The sequence below is a fragment of the Lutjanus erythropterus genome, chromosome 3 (genome assembly GCF_056507025.1).
Source record: "Lutjanus erythropterus isolate fLutEry1 chromosome 3, fLutEry1.hap2, whole genome shotgun sequence".
NCBI classification, from domain to species: domain Eukaryota; kingdom Metazoa; phylum Chordata; class Actinopteri; order Lutjaniformes; family Lutjanidae; genus Lutjanus; species Lutjanus erythropterus.
The window spans coordinates 39,873,663-39,896,954 of record NC_139319.1 but is presented as its reverse complement, the minus strand read 5'-3'; the positions used below and the strand labels follow the sequence as shown (position 1 = coordinate 39,896,954).

The window sequence follows — 23,292 nt, the reverse complement described above, 5'->3', positions numbered from 1 at the left end:
GATCAGCTGTCAATTGTCTTTTAATGTAAAGTTAAGCCCGCTTTGAAAATACAAACTCTGGACTTTGAGTTAAGTGGCTGCTTGCCTTCCTTCCTGCCAGTCTCCATGAACATGTTGCGTAATTTAACCGTTATAAACATCTACTCCCACTAAAAGATTATTAATGATTTCTTACAACTCATAAACAGACACTTACTCATTCAGTGAAGATTCAGCATCAATTTGAACTCTAATTAATGTAAAACAGGCAATCAAAATAAGTTATTTTAGCTCAGAATGGAAAGGTGGTCACAAATGCAAACGGTCACGTCTTGATTTTTAAAATGATCTTTAATAAAACTGCAGGTACGATGTGCTTTACAAAAGAAGCTGAGTGTGAGACACAGAGAAAGATGAGAAAAATACAAACGATTATCACTGCAGAACAATCGATCGTTCAGCACTTTGGGGCAAAAAGGATTGGACTGCGCTCAGACGATTGGCTGGGTCTCTCTGATCAGCCACTCCAGCGCGTCCTTCCTGCCCTGCCTGTCCAGCTCTGCTCCGACCACCTCCCGGCACTTCCTGTGGTACTCGTTCACCCAGTCCCGCTGCAGGACAGAGAGGAGAGGCTGTGTTTAAGTAGTAGAAATAGCTGGGAATCTTCTCAAACATTCAGATGTATAGTTCTTGACTTTAATATAGATCATCTTAAGCTAAGTTGTTCCAAGTTCTCACATTTCTTCTCCAACTCTTGTTGAGTAAGCTTCATTTAATGTGCTGTTGTATTTGAAGTGTTTCTCACATTACCAATAAAAACCTTTTGAGATTAATTTCGAATTTGATTTGATTATTTAAAATACTGAACATAGCCACGCTGGATATTCCTCACCTCCTTCTGAGTGAGCAGCTCTGTGTTCATCATCTTGACTTGGATAGGAACCAGAGTGAGGGGCTCAAACGTCAGACTGCCTCTGTTTCTGTAGTTGTACTGAACGCACACAGACGAGAGAACAAAACCATTACCAACCAGACTCTCCTCTGCATTTTTAAATTTCCATCAGGTCTCATTCTCAGTTGAAGGACCTACTTTGGGCTTAGCAGGTATAACGAGGACCACATTTTCTAAACGAATGCCAAAAGCTCCATCTTCATAGTACCCAGGTTCTGAAAAACAGGAAGAGAACTGAGATGAAAATTATAACATATCAAATACAAAGAAGGCAAAATGATGAGTGAGTTTTTCGAGGACCTAAAAACATTTTTATGTTGAGATGTTTTTAACCTCTGCAAAGATTTCCACTTTTATGTTTCCAGCATGCTGAACAGCTAACTGAATCATATCAAAGGCTTGCACATGATGAAGTATTTTTAAATGCAGCTGTTATAACCATCATCATCACTGTTGTCATTATTATTAGGAGTGTCAAAATTCTCAATTGAAAATCAATCAAAATGAGCTTTCAATTTCAATATTAATACTAAATCGAAATTAATGGCGAGATTGACGTTCTCTCTGGCTGCAACTAACAATTATGTTCATAATCGATTAATCGGTTGATTATTTTCTTGATTAATAGTTGTTTGGTTTAGAAAATGTAAAAAAAAAGGGGGAAAAATGATGATCAGTGTTTCCTGAAGTTGAAGGTGACGTCCTCAAATGTCAGAGGGGAGTAAAGGAACCAGAAAATATTCAAATTTTTTTAAACTGAATTCAGAGAATTTTGACTCGATTAATTTAATAATTGATTACTTGTTGCAGCTCTAGCATTCACCCAGTATGTTTCTGCATGCTGACCCAGTGGCAGGCCTGCAGAACAACTGTATAGAATTAGCTGATCTTCTCGCTGATGGTCTTGTTTGCTTATGTAGGTCATAACCAGTTAAAAACTCCTTGTTGTATGTTGTGACTGTGGCAACATGCTGGCACAGAGAGACTCACTGCCCACAACAAACGCTCTAGTCTACGTCACATATTAGGATTTAGGTTACCCACAAAGCCACCTTCCCTAAAGGCAGGGTGGTGGATTTTTGCAGGTGAGAACTTGTCAGTCTAACAATGGAACAGCTGTCAGTGCTGGAAAAAAGAAAAGAAGTTTAAATCGAAAATCCAATCGGAACATGACCTTAAAATCAAAAGTCAAACTGAACTGAGGATTTGGAGAATACTGACACCCCTACTAACAATAATAATAATGATAATAATCTTTATTTATGGAGCACTATTTAAAAACCATGTTAGAAAGTGCTTCACAAAGGCAGCAAATAAAAACAGACGACTCATAAAATCATCAGGTTTTAAACAATGCAGTGTCAAATACCAGGTAAGAATAGAAAGATAAAAACATTTTTAAGAAATAAAGACATAAATAAAGGTCAGTTAAAACTCACATCAAATCAGGCAAGGTTCTCTGATGAAAATGTGCTTTAAGAAGGGACTCAGAGGAGGTTACAGACTCAGCGGAACTGATTTCCTCAGGCAGACTGTTCCACAGCCTCGGGGGCCGAGCTGTAGGGAGCTTAAGTGTTTTTGGCTCGAAGAAGGGAATAAACAGATGCTGCCTTTTCATCCCTAAAATGTAGCCTATGGCAAATTTATGACATTGCTGAGACGCTGGAGAGGATTTATTTAATTATGGCCTGCTGTTGTGGCACTAGCGACATTTTCAGTATGCCAGTAAAGGCAATTTAAAGCGGAGCCAGAGCACTAAAAGCCTTACATTACACGCAACGTTTGTATTTTCCCTCTTAAAAAGCAGCCACATATGGCCAGATGTATAGCCCTTTATGCTAACCGACTGTTTGTACTAGCGATGCGCAGGCTGCACTTAAAACCGTCGGAACTGTGGTTAATCCGCTGAACGGGTGGGCCAGGTCATAACAATTAATGGCACGCACAGACGGTGAGATTTAGCCAATCTTATACGTTTATTGCAAGCCGCCGTGTGCGAAATGGATCAAGAGCTGTGGTGACATCACCCATTGGTTTGTGGACTGCTGTTTTGAAGCCCTGAGTTCAGTATGTGGGGGTCACCTTGGTTTTTTTTCATCTTAGACCATGCACAGTACCGACATCAGCGTGGAGCTGGTGCTTGGTTTGGCTCATCTGTTCAGCAGGAAATAATGGCAGCCTGCCTGGAGAAAATATATCTGGAGAAACATTCGATTGTTGAGTCTCATTCCAGGGTTGTCAAATACCAACGCAGCTGGTTGGCGGCTCAGACCAATACTCAACAATCAAGGCGAACATCAAATCAAATATCTTTATCAATCAAATATCTTTATCCCAAACTGCTTACTGCACCTTTACTTACTGCCTTATCTAAATGTCACATTGCTTCTCAGTTATAAAGTGAATTATAACCAGTATGAGGAAGCTCTTTTTGTCATGGTGTTGAGTTTCCTCATGCCTCTCCTGGTGATAATTCGCTTTGTCACTGAGAATGATGTGACCTTTAAGGCCTGTAGTTAGTATTTTACACTGTAAAATATGTTGGTTTGTGCATTTTATGGTGGTTAAAATGCATTCGTGACTCCAGCTACAGTAATGTATACTGGCTACATTAAAAGCCCTCCTCTCCTGCCCTCTGACATACCGTCACTGACGATCATGCCGGCCTCCAGAGGTTCGTCAGCGAAGGTCTTGTAGCTGATGCCGCAGGGCCCCTCGTGGACGTTGAGGAAGCATCCCACGCCGTGGCCCGTACCGTGAAGGTAGTCCAGCCCCGAATCCCACAGAGCAGCACGGGCAAACGAATCCAACAGGTGGCCTGGGGAGGAACGATTATTTTCATTATCAATCAACCTGCTGATTTTTTTCATGATTCATTTTAGAAAAGCGCAGAAGAAATGGGGGAAATTTCCAATTGCTTCTTTAATCCAACCAACAGTCCAAACCCCAAAGACTCTTCAAGCTGGTTTCACAGACAGAGTTTAGATTAATCCAGCAGTAAGACTTTATCTGTACTAGTTAAACCAGGACATTTATCTAACTGTCATATTTGACAGAAATTGCGATTGTGATACGATTAGTGGCAATGATCATTTTTGTATTACAATTAAACTATTTTTGGAGGGTTAGTACCAAACAAACATGTTTTCTTCCATCAGGAAGAAAGAAGATGAAGGTGAGGACATCTCTGCAGCGCAACAGTACTTCCTCATAATGCTGTTTCTCACATTTTTCCTTTTTAAAAAAAAAAAATTTGCTTCTGGTTCTGCAACTTCTACAAGAGATCACACTTTGCTTAGAGTAACACAATAAAAAGCCATCAGTTGTTTTCCCACATTTTTTATGGGACACAAATGTTGAAATTTAACTTTTCACCAATGTGAAATTGAGTGATTTTTGAGCGTGTGTGTGTGTGTGTGTGTGTGTGTGTGTGTGTGTGTGTGTGTGTGTGTTAGCCAGAATACTCCCAGAAAATGAATGCACCAACGTGTGAAACAGAAAACCTTTGGTCCTCATGTGATCGAGCAGGAAATGGCACTGACTGACCCTGATTCTCTCTATCAGATGTAACAGAGACACCACTCCTCAGGTTTTATTACAGATTTAACTTTGGGTCATGCTGTATCCTGATCACATGTTTTACAATGATTAGCGTCATGGGAATGCAATAATTAAAGGTCAAGTTTTGCAATTAAATTGCCTCTTAGATTAACAACAGACCACTGTGTTCTTCTCTAAACGGCTTTTGTACTTGAATTTCTCCGGTCATGCCTCGAGCTTGAGAAGACAAATTTCAAGATTAGTTACTACTTTGCCAGAAGAACTGTAATATTCTTGATTGATGACATGTTAACTTGTTTTTTGTCTGAGACGAAGATTAAAAAAAAACTATATTCAACAGAAAAAATATCAAATAATGCTGTGTATGTGAGTGAATCATTTGAGCCTTTACGTTTTGTCTCCTCTGTGAACATGTTTTGATGTAAAAATGTGACGTTAAAGGACCAGTGTGTAGGATTTAGTGGCATCTAGCGGTGAGCTTACAGATTGCAAACACCTCTCCCCTCCCAAAAGACTCTACGGTGGCTACAAAACTTGTGCAAAACATGAAAGGCCCGATCGAGAGCCAGTATTTGGTTTGTCTGGTCTGTGCCACAGTAAAAACATAGTAGTGCAATGTGGGGAGCCTCCATAGAAGAGGACCCACACCCTTTAATGATAAACACCTCATTCTACGGTAATGAAAACACAAAAAATTCTTACTTTCAGGTGATTATACATTAATGAAAACATACTTATGAATATTAGATTCCATTTCTACCAATAAATTGCCGTAAATCTCAAGCACTGGACCTTTAAAAACTTATATACACTATATATATATATATATATATATATATATATATATATATATATATATATATATATATATATATATATATATATATACTGTGTACAGTGTAAGAAAACCCTCATGCCAGACTAAACAACAGCACCTTTTGTTCCGTTGGGAAAAACAGCAGCACTGACAGCTATGTGTCCTTTCAGCACATAGGTAAAGCATTCCTGTAAGAAGAACAGAGAACACACAACACAAAAAATAAAATAAATCCATGTTTAATGGCACTGTGCCGAGTCTTAGTTTAGTACTTACATGTTGAAAATAAGAATAATCAAACAGCCTTGGTTAATTGAACCCTAACATGAGATTAGACTTATTTTAACTGTGAAAACAGAGAACGAAAAAATAAACTAATTTACCTTCTCAAAAGCAGACGGTGTCCCAAAGTGCATGGTGCGTGTGACGTCTGTGGTTCCATCACTGCCAGAGACAGAATATAGATGCAGATTTATGTGAGTAATGGAAAAAGCTGAGAAAAAAAATTCAAGGGAACTTACTGCAATAGATTTTAGAGCGCAACTAGAACTTTTGAAAAAGTTTTGAAAACTATTACTCTTTTGTTGAGATAATTTACTTGTCTTCTTTAGATATATTTGACTCTTTGAGTTTTAGAAAACCCCAAAAATGTATTTCAAAATTACTGAGTAAACTCATTTAAGTCAAAGTGACAAATGGTTAATGTTTTATTATTTTCAGTTTAAATGAAGATTACAGGTCAACAAAACCTTTTGAAATTTATTTCAAAACTTAAGAGTTTGAGTTGGAGTCAAAATTCAAAACTCTAATGCAATAAGTTGCAGTGAAATTTTGAGTTGACTCAACTGATTTTTTTTTCTTTTTTTTTACAGTGTATTAACAGGGACGTACGTGATGATTGCCTGAATTGAGTCTGCTAGATAATACAGTGGTTGTTCCTGCTTTGGTTGCTTTGTAAACATGGTTGTCATTTATTATTTTTATTTGACCTTTCTGATTTTATTGTTGCTGTTTCTTCTTAGTGCACTTGTTTGTTGTTATTTGCCTTTTTCATCATTTTCGCTGGTCTTATTGATGTATCTATCATTCTTGCCAGACATGTCGCTTGTTTTATTTGACTTTGTCGTCATTTTATTGTTATTATCGTGGTTGTTATCATATACCTCATATCCTTTCAGCCCTAATGAATGCGAACTGAGAGCACTGCTGTAAATTTTCCCTGAATAAACAGTGTTTGATGATGCTTAGCTTAAATCCAACTGGTGCGTATAATAATTCTCTTCCTTACACGTATTGAGCTCCAGAGTCGATCAGGTAAACTTCATTCATGGTGAGGGTTCTGTTGGTTTCAGGCAGTGGTCTAAAGGAAAAAGAAAGAAAAAACATAATTAAAACTGCAAATATAGATACAAAAATGTGAAACACCTGCGTCGGTTTGATCAGCCAACTGACCTGTAATGTATGATCGCTCCGTTTGGACCGACGCTGGAAATTGTGGGGAAACTGAGGCCAACAAAATCTTTCTGTTGACTGAAAAAAAACCCCAACAACATTGTCTTTCAGATGGAAGACTGTCACACAATAATGCACACATTTTGACTGTATTTTAACACGTAACATGATTATGTAAGAGCTTCTTTTAATCACAAAGAAGGCAGCACATAAAACATTTTAAATTTGAACAAAGCATTTTCATTTTCAGCAGATGTTTTAGTACACTTTCATGTCCAGTAGAGGGGGCTATAACTCCAGAATAATCACAACACAGTTCAAACAACATCTTTCAAACACAAGCTTTCAAGGGTGAAAGCTGACATTAAGTTAAACTGGATGAGCGTGTCAACCACACGGGGAAAACCATGGTTCATAAAACATTGATGGAAAAAGACAAAAAAAACCCACCTGCGCAGTTCTTCCGCCTTATCTGCAGCCGAGATCTCTGTCACATTGCCTTTTGGAATCTATAAAGCAATAATCACAGCAGGCGGCCATGCAGAGAGAGTTAAAACAACAGCAGCATTATTCTGTTGCTCAAGTGCAAGCAGAGTTATTCTGTCTTCACCTGAACAAAGGCAGAGTTCCAACACTCACACAGAAATCAAGATCAGTGACTTTCCACTAACCACTGAACGAAGATTTGTTTCCTACAGTATAACAATATAAAATCAGTAGTTTTTGGTTGAGTTTTAATTCATCATTCATGTGAGAAAATAGAATTTTTAAAATAGTTATATTAATACAAATTGCCACCTTGGAATTATGAGGTTCTGTCTGTGTTCTGAACAGTTTTGACATATTGAGCTTCAAAGTTTTTGCATTGCAAATATATAAAACGATATGTAGAAACAGTCATACACTTTCATACAGGACAATGTATTCTAAATGTACAAAATCAAAATCCTATCTTTTTTTTTCTGAAGAACCTTCTAGTATCTTCTAATCCTAAAAATTTACATTCTGCTTCGAATTATAAGATTTTTTCTTGCAAAACAGGAAAAGAAGCAACGATTTTCAACGAGAACAGAGTGTCAACTTGATGATGAAGTCAAATTTAATTACTTCTATGACGTTTTTTTTTTTTATCTTGCAATCTGACCCAAAACTAAATCATGTCGTACCTCTGGGACACATTAGGAACAAACTTAATAACCTTCCATCACTGGTCTGTAACGGTTTTAACTCATGATGCTGATTGTTAATTTGCATGGCTGTATTTTTATTGGTAACTATTTTAACTGATGTTGTTTACTGATTTTTGTATTTTCCACTGTGTAATCTCTGTATCATTGTAAATGAGGGTCACCCTCAATGATCTCTCTAAGAACCTTAAATAAAGGTTGAATGAATGAATGAATGAATGAATGAACATGACAAACGTTGATTCTGATACACAAATATAGTATATGTGTATAGTCATATATAAACATATATGTCCTATTTTGGGGGAAAGGGGAAGAAAAAACGATGGATGAATGAACCCCGTCAGTTCAAATATAGACTATTTAATGACCTTAATTAGTATTTTAAAAATGTAAAACATTTCAGATTTTTAAGGAGCTGCAAGAGGACAAACAATGATTCAGCAACATGCTTTCAGGTTTCACAGCATGTTCTTTTTTTTTTTAACTCAGCTGAGCTGAGAACTGACATTCTCCAGAAGGACCGCAGTACAAATGAAAATCCTTTCAATTGTTTCAGATCTTGCGGAGGAGTTTATTTTCATTGTTAGCTCCCACACTAGCCAGTTAACACTAGCTTCCTTGTTGTGTCTATGACATTTATTTCCAGTCCTAAAAATGAACCATTATAGTGACGGATAATATGGACAGCATATGAAAATATTTTGATCAGATCAATTATACAGGCTATAATTCCTGCTTGTCTGTAAATGTCCTCATTCATCCAGGTCATGGTATTTGTATCAAAGTTTGTAGGAGGCAACTGGACTTGAGAGAGTTTATCTGCCACTGTCCTAAGATCACTCCCCAGGTTTAAAACCTGAACCCCCAAACCAGTCAGGCAGAACTGAAGAAGCCTCTTGGATGAGAGGTGAAACATCTTCAAGAACTCTATCAAGTCCAGTTGCCTACTACAAACTTTGATACGAATAATTCTTGCTTCTAGTTATTAAAAGTGTTCTTAGAAAGCATGTCAGAGTATCACTGGTCTGGTTTCCCTTGTGTATTGCACTGATCAGGCTATCATATAAATAACAGATTGTTGATGTTATTCAGCCTGTTTTGAACCAGATGACGGAGAGTGCAGCCACCAATATGGGAGCAATTTATACAAAAAAAAAAAAAAATCTAAAAAGTGTGTCTGTAAGCTCGTACAGCTTCATGACAACCTAATCTGCTGAAAAGATGTTTAAAATGACTGTAACACACCTGTAACCTATGTGTAATGATGTGTGTGCCTTGTTGTAAACAAAGCCAGGACACTGCTTCATATCATCCTCAGAATCTGTTACTGTCTTTCAGTCTGATGTTTCTGCCTTTTGGGTCCTGACTGACTCACTGTTGAAAACTTGCAGAACCAAGTTTGAGTTTAACTTTGCAGGTGGAACCTTTTTGTTCTCTAAATTAACAGCACAAAATTGCATGTAAGTGAAAAAAAAAACACCTTGCATAATGTTGATGAGGTGTCACAGAATATGAATATGTGAATCTTGTAATTCAGAATATCCATGAAGATGAAGATGCCAACAGAGCTGAGGCTTATTGTTGAGTATAACACTAAAAAAAACAACATTTTTTTTTTTTGGTCTATCCATTCATTTAAAACATTTTGACAGCCTTGTGTAATTTTCTTTTAAAGGTCCAGTGGGAACCCTGTGATAACAGACTAGAGGACTTTGTTGTATTATTATGTATAATACATAAATAATGTAATACCTCCTTCTCCAACCAAGCAAAGAGTTCACACAGGGCAACTGCATCCTTGATCTGTTGGGGGAAGACAACAGACAATTAAAACAAGACATCAGACCGTTTATGAAGATGTCATAAACTTGATAAGAGGTCCAAAAGTTCTTACATGGGCCATTTTCATGCCCTGAATCTCAGTGGCGTTCTTCACCGCCTTGGCGAGGCAGAGTGGAGTGTAGGGAATTGGAGTCCTGTGGGCCTGAAACAAACCAAGAAGAAACTTTTACAACTTAGAAAAGTAGCTGATGTTAGTCTTGAATAAATGAAATGGTAAAATGTATTTAAAGCTACAACAAGGAACTTTCATATTTGGTGGACTGTAGAGGCTCCTGAGGAAAAAAACTCCACTATGACCACAAAATATAACTCACTACTCACTGTAACTTTGCCTGGGAAAATGTTAAACACAGGCTTGTTTTATTTGATTTCACAGAGAATCCGACCTGTTGACAGGCAGTAAGAATAACTACACATAAACAGCCAATCATCTCGTGGAGAGGCATCAGTATCAAACTGAGACTGTTTCATAACCAGTGAAAAACTCCTTGAAGTAGCTCTAAATTTCGATATTACAAACATTTCAAGCGCTGTATTGTGCCAGCTGTCAAAGCCAAGACAATTAATGCTGATCAGTGACAGTGAATACGTGTCTCCAGTGACAAATGGTTCAGTAAATGAACTGCTGATTGAAGAAAACCCTGACACTGACAGGGGAGAATTTCTGTTTCTGTCCTCCCCTCCTTTAAAAGTGAGACACGGGTTGTTTGTGAGAACGTTCACGAATTGAACCAAGTGTTGGAAAGAATCTCAACATGAGTAATTTAATGTGTTTAAGGAAACAGATCTGATCTGAACACAGCGTAACAAAGTATGAACCAGGAAAACACAATCAAGAACACCAGATACAACGACTATGTTTGCATGCACAAAATATTGGTTTGTTTTTTTGCCCTTATTAAGACTGTTGCTACTAAGCTGTTTACATGCAGCCATGCACACTCTGATACTGATCAACATAATGACTAAGAAAAAAACTTTTGATATCAAAGTCTTTCATCATGTTTAAAAGTAGAGTGCAATCAATGTAACGGCCCAGTATTGGCCTGGTATGAGCCTATTACCAATATATCACTACTGGCATATATTACAGCTGCAACTAACCATTATTTTCAGACTCAATTATTGGTCTATTATTTTCTTGATTAACCAATTAATGTCTATCAAACGTCAGTGTTTCTCAAAGCCAAAGATGACATCCTAAAATGTCTTGTTTTGTCAACACCTCAAAAATATTCAGTTTACTGTCATAAAGGAGTAAAGAAACCAGAAAATATTCACATTTAAGAAGCTGAAATCTGAGAATTTTGGCTTTTTTTCCCTTTAAAATTATTTGAACTGATTAATGTAATAATGGATTCATCACTGCAGCTCTGGCGTTTATGTTCTACAGATATGAAAACTTTTTTTTACAGAACATATGACACAGAAAATTATGCTTGGGGTGATTTAGATTTAGCACAATATTGTTTCAGAACCTGCTCCTAACTGACTCATATTATTACATTATTGAACAACTGTACAACTGTTGTTTTATTTTTGTTATTCTAAGTTTTATCAGTGTTTCTTTCTACAGTTGGTTTACAATGTATATGTTAAATGATTGATAAAATAAAAATACTGTGCATATAAATGTAGTCAATGCTGTGTTTTCCACACACTAACTGTTAGCGGTTGTGGTAGCGCTCTCTCACCTTGGGGATGACCTGTGTGAGGGCACAACTGGCCTTGTCACAGATCCACACTTTGTCCTTGGGGCCGTGCGCCGCGCAGATGGCCTGGAGCTCGGTGTAGACCGACTCGTACGGGAACGTGCGGATGCTCAGCTCAGGCTTGCTGGGGGAGTCCAGCTGCAGATGATCCCTCAGGGCGGGATCAGAGAGGCGCTTTAGGTCCACAAAAAGCCTGCAGAGAGGAAGGAGAAGGTCAGTGAAGACGTGAACATGAGTTTTTTTTTCATTGCAGTACTTGGTTTTTCCAGCTTCCTGACTCTGTTTATTGCGACTGTTACGCATCAAAATATAAAGACAGTCCTTGTATCTGAAAACCAACGTGGCAATAAACCTGTTTCTGACTGAGAGGCCAGTGATCAAGAGTTTCTGGGATGTCTGCATGTTTTAATTAACTGAATGTTAAAATGTCCTCAGATGTCTTTGGTGTTATGAAGGACACAATTAAATGCAAGAGATTCAATTAACCTCAAAAATAAATGAAAAAAAAAAAAAAACAAGGAAAATGTTAGAGTTTTAGAGTGATAAAAATCTTATTTTTGGTCAAAAAGCAGAACAAAGTGCTCCTTCAGTAAAATTTTAAAAGCATGCCTTTGACTTGCATTAAATGGACAGTATGAATAATTTAATGTGGAGTGTTATGAGGAACAGTCAGTGTTTTAGCTACAGTAGATGCTGGCTGACACTCCACCAGCACAGAAACTGAGCAACATACAGCCCTGCTGTAGACGAGGTCAGCTCCAAAGGGTGTTTTAGCCACTTAAAAAAAAAAACAAAAGGTCCATCCAACATAAAAACCAGAATCAGTTTAAGTGTACACTATATTTAGAATATTTTCAGTGATTTTCTTTATCCTGCTGTGAGACAACCTTTTTGGACAGGAAACCCCTGTTATATAAGCCAAATTTTGATTTTTACAAATCAACCAAAGAGTGAATCAGAGTTATCCTTTCAAACCACAGAAGTCATGCAATATCGGAGTAGTGATAAAGCACCACCTCCTGTGTTCTGTAAGTTTGGTTGGCTAAGAAGAGGCCGATGTTCGGTTAATGTAGCAGCAGTTTCCTGTCAGAAAAGGCTGTCTGACAGCAAAGTAAAATGGTGAAAAAATTCTAAATACAGCGTAGACTTAAACAGATACTGATTTTTTTTTCAGACATTTTTTAAGTGGCTAAAATACCTATTGCTGCTGACCCTATCCACAACAGTTCATCACTTTGCTTCTGTTCTGGTGCCCCTCTCTGCTTCTCCTAACTGGAGGTGTACCAATCGCCATCGAAAAACTCAGAACTATCCCTTTAAGTTTTTTTTTCTAGATTGCTACATACTGGACTGTGCGTACATCTTTATGTACCAAAACATTTGCCAAGATATTCTTTGCATTTGAGTTGAGTTGAAGAAAGCCTGATTCATAATTCATCATCGCCATTTATTACTGAAGCTCTTCATATCTGCCAGTAGCATTAAGGTAATTATAATCAATATGACACTGCATTACCTTATTGTGTTCATCCCCACAATGGCGTATGCGAAGAAAACTGGGTTGTATTCAATGTCTGCACCACGGAGGTTAAAAAGCCCTGAGAAAAGGAAATAAAATAACATTAAAATTTAACAAAAAAAAATGATGTTTTTATTATAAACTCAAGGCAACAACTTCCCTATTTTAGGCCATCCATGGTACTGAAAACAGTAAAGATACCTTAAAATCCATTTCAGTGGCTGTATGTGTCAACTGAAACCTCAGTCCAATCTGTTTGGTGTTAAATATCAGTGTTGTTATTGGACAGTCACTCATCCTTTGCAGATGCCTGAGCAAATCCCCTTCAATTTAACGCCCATTGAAACCCTCATGTCTGAATGCTACCTGATGACAATCAAAATCAGCATCGCTCTAATTAACGCAAACTCTCAGACTGAACAATCAGAAGCAAGGGCTCATTAGGCACGGTGAATGAGGTGCTCCAACAGGCATCTAGAGGGACGCCCGTGCATCCCTGGGTCCTTGGATCGTGATCATGTATCAAAACGGACTTATGTAACAGGAGCGACGGTGGGTATGGCTGCTGCTTGTTTTACACAGCAAAGACTAAAAATTGCTAAAAACTAATGTGACCGAGTTAAATTTAAGAACTTTTTAAGACCGTTATGAGCGCAGAATACACAGAATTAACCAGTGATGCACAAGAGCTAAAGCAAGTAAAGAGTTAACTTGCTGTATGAACTGACTAACATTAATGCTAGCAACTTATAAAGTTAATGAAACCTGAAATTTCATGTAGTAGATCTGGTAGATTCTACTGTAGAAAGAAAGTAGCTCCTACATGAAACTGCTCACACCAAGGTCGTGGATTTTTTTGATCCACCACAGGACTAGCATCGTCTAGTTCCATTATACTGGAGAGAAGGCAGACATCTCTACAGCTGATATCTCCAAAACTGCAGCTCACACTAAAACTATCTAGATGGATTAATAACACTACAGACCAGGGGAAAAATTTTTGATTTTGGGGTGAACTATCCCTTTAAGTACAACAGTATATGTTTACAGTGCTTAAATACTTCTATTTTCAGCTGCTGCATCTTCAGAAGCATTATTCTGCTGTCTGCCACAATGTTTTTTTTCTTTTATACTATCACTTATAGTACTGATGATCAGATTTTCATTAGATGATTATTATGGCTTAAAGAATTCACGTTAAAGATGTTATTGTGATGTGTGCTGCAGATGTAAAACTCTCCAAGCCTTGCGAGTAAGTGGCTGAAAAAATAAAGCAAACACTGATGACTAAATATGACAATCTCTGTGCGAGCCAATGACAGACCTGCATTTACTGCTTATTGCAATAAATACCAAGTAAGCAAAGTTTTTTTTAGAAGATTAAGTAAAACATCTCAACACTTCCATTACTGCAGTGATTCTCAAACTTTTACTGGTACACTTCAAAAGCCAAACAAAATTCACACCCCACATTTATTTTAATTAATAATTAACAATGATACATGAAGAAACTAGTAAAAAAGGGTCAAAGTTGAATTTAATTTAATTAAATAAAGGTCAGTGTGTCGTCTTGAGCTCCCCACCTGTAGTGGCTCTGTGCCCCACAGTTTGAGAACCACAGCATTACTGTGTTTTATAACCTTCTCAGCAGAGGTAATTACACCAGTGTGTATTTCCGAAAATTGAACCGTACATGCAATCTCGTCCAACGCCGTGGCAACGAACCAGGTGATTTTCCTCTCAGTCATCTTGGCTCGCAGCGCTGTGATCTTGTCCTGCCAGGACATACCTACAGGAGGACGAAAGACAGGGATCAACATGGCACTTAATTCATTTTCCTTCAGCCTGTATATCTCGTTACAGTGGACCGAGACCTTGATTTAATCTAGCGCCGAAACAGTGTCTGCAGACACATCTGCTCGTCATTGCAGCTGCTGTGGAGCCATGTTAGCGCTCACCCGTGTCCGTCTCGTGAAGGACGATTGCCAGAATTTCCTCAGTCACCATCGTCTTTTCCAAATGTTAACACGTTTGTCCATCTTCAATCAGGGCTCGAAATTCACCTTTTTCCTCAGTGTCCCGCAATTACCCAAAATACTACTGTCAGCTGTCCCAGACTTTACAACCATTGTCCCAAACTGAAGTTCTTTCTTTTACCTGTCTGTAAGAGGACTTGGAATCCATCAAGCAGCAACAATTAATCAGATATTAGCTGATTACTAAATTAATCTCCAACCATTTTAATAACTGATTAATTGATTTGAATCATCTTTTAGCAAGACATTTTTATCCAAATTCCGAGCACTTTTCAAAGCTGTAAAAAACCACAACTCAAGTGTTTTCATGGATTTTCAGCACCGGTAAGAACCCACTACACCTTTAGTCACTGGTTGAGGTACTGTGTCTTTTTTATTTCTCCATTTTGTCTCTATTTTATTACAGTTTGATCAATAAATGGATCACTGCAAACTGTAGTGCAAAACACACACTCCATGACAGTGTGTAAGAGCACATGTGATGTACCATAGACTTTGTGCCGATGCCGCTTTATAGATTGTGAACATCTAAAAATTAATTTTATATAAATTCCACAATGCACAAGTGTAATAGTTTCATTTGTAATGATACATTTCTCTGCTGTCCCAGAGAAAATATCATATTTTTTTGTCCCAGGTGACTCGAGGGCATCCTTAATTTTGAGTGCTGTCCTGCATGACAGCAAATCTAATCCAAAAGTTACCGGCTAGTGATAAATAAACATTCTGTCATAATATACACAATAATAGAGTTGAATGACGTGGCGTCTGAGACACTGTACCCCACTCTGCTGTAAAAACCAGCCACGTTCTGAAGTCTGCAGCATAAATTAATGGGTTTTTTTTCCCTTTATCAATTAATAAAAAATATTAGACTGTAATGCACATGAAATAATGGATTTATATATGACTTTTCTTTGTTTTCATATCAGCATTATATATTGACCAAGTGTCCCCCTGCTTTCTAATTATCTGTGATTGACATTAAAAAACAACATCAGTTGACCACCAAAACAAATTTCTGCTTAAAATAAAAAAATTTAATCAGTTCTACAAGAATAAAATAATGGTGTTGGAGGAGGCATTAATGCAGTTCTGCACTGACCAGTGTAGTCTAATCCCAAGGTGCGGAGCTGTGTGCTGGGTCGTTCTGGGCGGTCCGTCCAGATGGCATCGATCAGGTTGTCCTGCACTGCCACCAGAGAATGTCCAGCGCTGGTCAGCGCCTTGGACATGTTCTTCCACTGATCTGAAACAGAACATCAGAAAGTGTAGAAATTTTTAACAGGTCATAGTCTTGGCTATAAAACTTTGCATCCGCCCAGTGATTTAATTTTTTATTAAAAAGCATTTTTTGCAGCTGGGGACTTTGTCAACTCCATCAGACACACTCACAGTCATGGTATTAAAATATCTAACATTTTTTGTTGGCATAAACTCATTTTATAAATCCTTATGTTTAACAAACGTAATGCTCTATGACAGCCACCTGATGGATATGTTATCATAAAGCTTTACTTCAGCTCACAGCATGATGATGGTTTGTTTTTGTCATGTTTTACTGTTAATCAGCTGTGTTCATACTGCACTGATTGTCATTGTGTGTCCTGTCCTCCTACAAGTGCTGATCCACTGCTCAACCTACCAGCAGCGATGATCCAAGGATCTACTCCCACCTTGGAGTTCTCTGGCAGGATGCTGATCAGCCAGTCCTCCTGCGAAGGCGTCTCTTTCAGCCCTGGATGTGATTATTAAAGAAGAAAAACATGTAAAATATGCCTGACTCATACCACTGCTTAAAATAAAGCAGCTTCAATGCTTTAATTTTGTCAAAACACTTGGACTTACACTCTAACTGTGATTCATTCATGCAAAAATAACTAAAAAAAAATAACTAAAATGAGAACAGAAGCTTAAACTGCTGACATGACTAAAAGGCCATTGTTATTATTTTCATCATGTGCTCCAGAAACATCAACTTACCCATCTTCATAAGGGTCCAGTTGTTGTCCATCTGCTGACCGGCCTGGAGGAAATATCTCCCATCAGTCCACATTGCTGCGTGCTGCTCTGTGACGATGGCTGTACCTGCAGGTCAAAACAAACCAATTTGAATGCAATGGATACTGGAATGGTGATACACGAGTCTACGTCTGTCTGTTACTGATGTGTCGTGCCTGTGCAGTCAGGTTAAGCAGGTGTTCAGTCATGTGCGAGAAGTAAACGGTATATACCTCTGAAATTACAGCTGCGTACAAACTGTCAGAGAAAGTGAGCTCTCGTTCTCTCTTCTCAAACTGCACTGACGTTCAGGTTGAACAGCAAAGTTTCCCACGGCAGTAGTTTATTACAAACGTAGGCCAGGTCACCTGAACAGCACACCCCCGCTGTACTGTACTCACTGGATTGAACATGAGACCAGGTGCATCTGGATCACGGTGGTTTACCTGCAACAGTTTATCTATCATATTGTTGCAGGTTTTTTCCACAGTGGAAATAATATCTTGGTCTCTACTTGCAGAAAACTAAGTCATCACTGTAAATTTTATTTTGAAGGGTTAATCTCATGTTGAGATCAGCACATGGCTCTATTTATACACCAGAGGTATACCTGGGTCAGTGAATGTGGGTCAGGAATCTACTTGCCTGAGGTCTATTTTTACTTGCCCCTATACTAACTGTTTTATGTATTAGCAGTTATGAAATAACAACAAAGACTAAACTTAACTGTCACGCTTATTCTAAGGCTGCAACACTGATAAAAATGTCAGAAAACTGGGACAAATGGGGCGCTCCTGAAGCTCAGTTGGCTGGTTGTACTGAGGCTGTCACCCTCTACATCACAGTATTTCAAAGTCCAAGGTGATGTCTTAAAATATCTCATTTTGTCTAAAACCAAAAGGTATTCAGTTTAATGTGATAATAAATAAAGAAAGACGAGACATCTCCATATTTGAGAGGCTGAAACCAGCATTTTCTGCCATTCTGCATGACAAATTACTTCAACAATTAATCAATTATTAAAATATTTTATTGTTTATTCGTTTTTACAACTGGTCTGGTCGGTCAAGTGTCTTTCCAAGTTTACTGTGTATGTGTTGTTTCCCAACTGCTGGAACACCCACAATGAGGGAGTACTATCTGCACAGGAAAAAGGAAGTAAAAGTACCAAAAGTGAGTTGAGTCGAGTCGTACTATGTAGTGGAAATGTTATGTTGCCACTCGTGTGCTAGCAAAACATACCTGCAGAGCCATTAAATCCACAGATAAATTCCCGTCTGCAGTCACACGGTGCAATGTATTCACTCTGAAAGAAATGGGGACAGAGGGAGAGAGAGAGATCAGCTTCATTAACAATCAGTGTGAAGTGGCCATCAACCAGTCAGACATTTTAAATGCCACCTTTGCTGCCCCTCTCACGTCATGCCTTGTGTATGGAGAGGGAAATGGGAGGAGCAGAGGGCTACAATTAATTGCGAAGGTCAGACGAGACGATCAGAAGTGAATCAGGCCACGCACAAAGTAAAACAGGCAGGAGTAGCACCTGCACGACTATGAGGTTGTGCATGTGTGACTTAGTTTGTGTTTATGGGTGACTTAAGTAAACATGTATAAATGTAGTATACATATGCTGTGTGTGATTTCATTTACCTGGTGTGCGTCTCCAGAAGGGACGATGTAAGCCTGTATGGGCTCAGAGAAATATTTACAGCTCTTCATGGCCTGGCGAAGCTGCCTGAGCAGCTCTCCTGTGATCTTTGGAGACATGGTCTTGTCTGAATGGAGACAGAACATGATGCAGAAGGACAGGGTTCACACACTTGTTGCAAAGTCAACTTCAAGCACTTTTACAAGAATTTTCAAGATGCATTTTACATGCTTTTTCAGCACCTTACAGCTGTGGTAAATCACATATTTCTACACATATATACTCAAAATGTGTATTTGACTTCATCACATTAAATCAGATGTTAATGTGTGACGAACAACCAAACTTATGTTCCTTGATAGAATTAGAAAGAAGGGTGATAAAGTAAAGGAAAACAAATCAAAGCTTCAAAACGTGACTTGTCTGTTTTTTTTCTTACAGAATAAAGATCAAAATTCATGCACCAAATTCTTGTAAATTTCTACAAAGGAGCAATAAAAAGCATCCTGACAACACAAGCTGGCAACATGAGATGTGCACAGCTCCAAACAGAAAAAAACTCTACAGCGGGTAATTAAAACTGCCCAGAACATCAGTGATACCCGTCTACATACATTGCTTTGTATCCTGGCACACAGACTTTTGCATCCTATAAGACCTGGCTGAGCCAATATCTGTCTTGAAAAGCTCATTTTAAAAATGTATCCTTTTAACAGCAAGCATTGAGACGTTCCTTAATCTCTCCTTATTCAAACCCATGCAGATTATCCATAGATTACCTGACTTTTGGGAAGCCATGCTGACCTCAGGTGACTGGAGCTGGACTGTGACTTGACTGTAGCCTACCTGACTATGAACGTGGAGCTCAATGTCACAGTCCACACCTGGATCTTTAACCTGCTGTAACATGCTGATTAAGCAACTATCACACAAGTTAAAGATTAATAGACTAAGTGGTGGGTGTCGGCAGGTCTGTGACTTACTTCTCCTGCAATCATCTCCTAAAACAAAGGCCTGTGGTAGGGTACTGTAGAGCAGTGAACTCACTATCTCTATAACGCATTCATGATCACTATCCTCGGCCGTGTCTAGAAGGGAACCCTTGATTTGCAGATTTGTCGCGATACTTCCACGCGTTGTTTCTTCATTGAACAAATTAATTGTGTTCTATATTAGGGTAACGCTGTTGTCAAAATCTATGTGGCTATCTGGACAAAAGATACTTGGTTAGGGGTAGGAACACATCATGGTTTGAGTTAAAATGCTCACTCTCGCGAGATCTGTCGCGGATCTGGGTTCTTCTAGACACGACTACTGTCTACAGCCACTGCTGAGCGTTGTAACTCGGTGTAAAAAGTCTCCACGAGTGAACCAATCAATTTGCAGCATTCTTCATCGAGGAGCTGTTCTATTGGCTAACCGCTCCACATGCGATTGTTGTTTACAAGTTGGCATTACATGAATCAATCGTATTCCCTATGTAACTAACTAGCTAGCTAACGAGCTACAATAAGATTAAACACTTGCTTGTGACATTCTGATAAAAACTACAAAGCCAACAGCTTGGGTTTAAGTGGGCGGGCGAGTTTTTATTCACACATCACAGGCCAACCACAACACAGAATAACTAATTCATTCGGTGTGCAGCCGATGATATTAGCAGAGGGCGTGGTAGCACGCCGGTAGAATATATTTGTAAAGTTGCTAGCTAGTTTTCCCAGTTTCTCAGGTTTTAGTAAACGTTTTTTTTCTCAGCTTTGATAACGGACAATATACGCCACGGACACAGGCGTGGGTTGACCAACCGTTTCCGTCATTTGAAAACAGTTACCATCCCTCCGTGCTCCCGCTGTGCCCCGGGGAGACTCAGCTTTAGCTCCCTCATACCGCCGCCAGCTACCGGTAAAGTACCCCCATGTGCAGTCCGTGAAATGCCGAATACACACCCGGTGGTTTCGTCCTGGAAATGTGGGTCTTGGGTTAAAAAGAGAAGCGCTCCGTTAGCAGCTTGGACCTTGTGTTAATTTACAAGACAGGAGGCTGCCATTTCTTTGTTGACGTTTGCGGTCACGTGACTGCAGTTTCTTCCAGTAGACGCAGAGGGATCCAGACTCGCCTCTTTTTCAATGAATAATCCAAACAATGAAGAATAATACATAATGTGTATGTCGCTACAATTAGATATACACACATAGCTAGTGAGTCTAAGACATGGTCGGCTGTAAGCAAGATTAGGTTTTGGTGCCTCCCCAACACAACCTCCACCAGTCCTGCCTCATCACCACCCACTCTTTGTACAGTAAAAAATATGAACAACAAACATGGGTCACCACAGTGGTTTCAAGACAAAACAAATTTTGTTATAAATCAAAATTGCTGATATTTATGGGGTAATATATGCAGATACTGATATAGCTGAATAGGCCAATATCGGCCTATAATTCATTGGCTCTGTTATCCCTGTTATTTGTCATGCATCCCTACTAAACTGAGATGTATGCATTACTAAAACAGTACACCATACAACACATAATTCTAAAAAACAACTAAATAATCCGCTATGCTCCCAGGACAGATGAATTGCTGCTTAGCTAGCAAACTACTACAAACAAAACATCTATTTCTGAGATGACATACCTCTGTGCTGGGCTCTTTTCCACATCTTTTCTCCTTTTTCCTACTTGTGCACCTGAAGGGTTGGAACATTTCATTATGAAATAAATGGAAAAAAGTTATCTCTCTCTCTTAGTATTGTCAACATAGTGGAATTTCTGACTTCAACATGATACCTTGGGAAATATTGATATTTACTACCATTTTTGGTACCACTGGGCATAAAATATGAGATTTCCATCTAAAGATAGACATACTGAGGCTATAACATGACAATGTATATGACAAATGAGACGAGTGGTGAGAATAAAAAAGTCATGTTGGTGAGTGAGAGGTGGGGGACTATGTGGATACTCCAGCTATGTTTGCCAACCACAAAACAGGACAGTTTTACAACAGGCAATCATGACACAGATGGGTTTTTACAAAAGCCAATCACAACAAAGGTTGTTTTTACAACAGCCAATCATAACACAGCAAAATGTGTCAGCAATTTAAATAATTAGCAGATTAGTTACAGCAATTAATAATATGTTTAATCAGTTACCGTTAATAGAGAAGGTGTGTAAAAGAAATATTAAATGTGTTGATGGAAGTTACCAAAACGTAATTAATTTAAAGGGCCAGTTCACCTCAAAATGCAAAATTACATATTTTTCCTCTTACCTGCCATAGTACTGTTTATTCATCTAGATAGTTTTGATTTAAGTTGCAGAGTTTTTGAGATATCAGCTGTAGAAATGTCTGACTTCACTCAAATGATGGAATGAAACTAGATGGCACTCTGCTTGTGGTGCTAGCTCTTTCCACAAACCATGATCCAGTTACTCAAGATAATCCACAGACTTTGTTGTGAGCAGTTTAATGTAGGAACTTCTTTTCACATACCAAACTACACCGTACATAAAGAAGTGTGTATCTACTCATGGACAAGGGTACAGTAGGTTGTCCTACATGAAATTGCGCACAACAGTCTGAAGTGAACGGATCATAATTTCTGCAAAGAGATGTTGTTGTTGAGTTTTTCTATTATCTATTTTTCCTCAGCGGTATGCATGGACAATTAACATGTACTAGCTGCTTTATATTTCATTTTTTTCTAATAGCTGAACAGTAGCAGTTTTATCTGATGTAATTAATTAATTGATGTTTGTGCCTTTTCATAAACTTTTACTCACTAAGTTGTAAGTTTAAGTTTTTATTCTCTTATAATTAATGGATTTATTAATAAAATCATAAATAATTAATACTTGCTCAGGCCTAATTAAGTTAATGAAACATTGTGTTTTCATCAGTCCTTGACCATAGAGCTAAATGTTAATATGTTATTAATACACTGATTTTGGTCAAAATGTTCTGTAGCTAGGGATGTGCCATATCATATTGTTCATGATATATTATCATTTTTGTCATGATAAAAAAAAAATCATAATGCGAAAATGATGGATTTATAATTTTATAAATTTGTCATGTGGAAGTTTGGTTACAAAAGATGCAAAATAAAGACTTTAACAGAAAAAGCACTGGGTTGAGTATGAGGAGAGCCAAAAATCATGCAGAAAGAACTCAACAACTATTGGTTATTATAAACCAAAAATATTTTTTAGTATTTTTTTGTATTGTCGTAAAATGTTATATTAAGTAGTAGGACCATGTGGTCCATATTGTCCAACCCTGTCTTCAATTTCCCAAAAGAATGCCAGTCGTTGAAGTACACCAGAGGGATGAACACCTGCCAGAGATTCTTCACAACCTGGCAACCCCAAAAAATGTCTTCATAAATGGTTTATATATGATGGCTGATTGTTTTTAAATCATTAATAAAGTCCTTTAAACTCTAAACTCTTTTTTCAGAACATCCTAGTAAGAAATGCTAACAAAATTTAATATGAATGCTCTTTTCCTAAAGGCATCACAGAATTACTGTCCTGTAAAAAAAAAAAAAAAAAACTACACTACACTTTTCATGT

The 23,292-nt window shown here is 38.1% G+C and overlaps 1 protein-coding gene across 1 annotated transcript; it reads right to left on the bottom strand.

Annotated features, from left to right (window-relative positions):
* Positions 1–311: 311 nt before the first annotated feature.
* xpnpep1 (X-prolyl aminopeptidase (aminopeptidase P) 1, soluble) lies at positions 312–19,634 on the bottom strand. Its single transcript, XM_084716150.1, has 20 exons — positions 19,489–19,634; positions 18,712–18,836; positions 18,304–18,367; positions 17,044–17,148; positions 16,706–16,798; positions 16,166–16,309; positions 14,718–14,813; positions 13,022–13,103; positions 11,488–11,698; positions 9,846–9,935; positions 9,704–9,754; positions 7,212–7,270; positions 6,762–6,839; positions 6,598–6,669; positions 5,693–5,753; positions 5,428–5,497; positions 3,576–3,749; positions 1,070–1,146; positions 872–970; positions 312–590 (listed from the first exon to the last, which is right to left on the bottom strand). The coding sequence occupies exons 1-20, from the start codon at positions 19,616–19,618 to the stop codon at positions 471–473; spliced, it is 2,001 nt and encodes a 666-aa protein (XP_084572276.1). The 5' UTR covers positions 19,619–19,634; the 3' UTR covers positions 312–470.
* Positions 19,635–23,292: the final 3,658 nt, after the last annotated feature.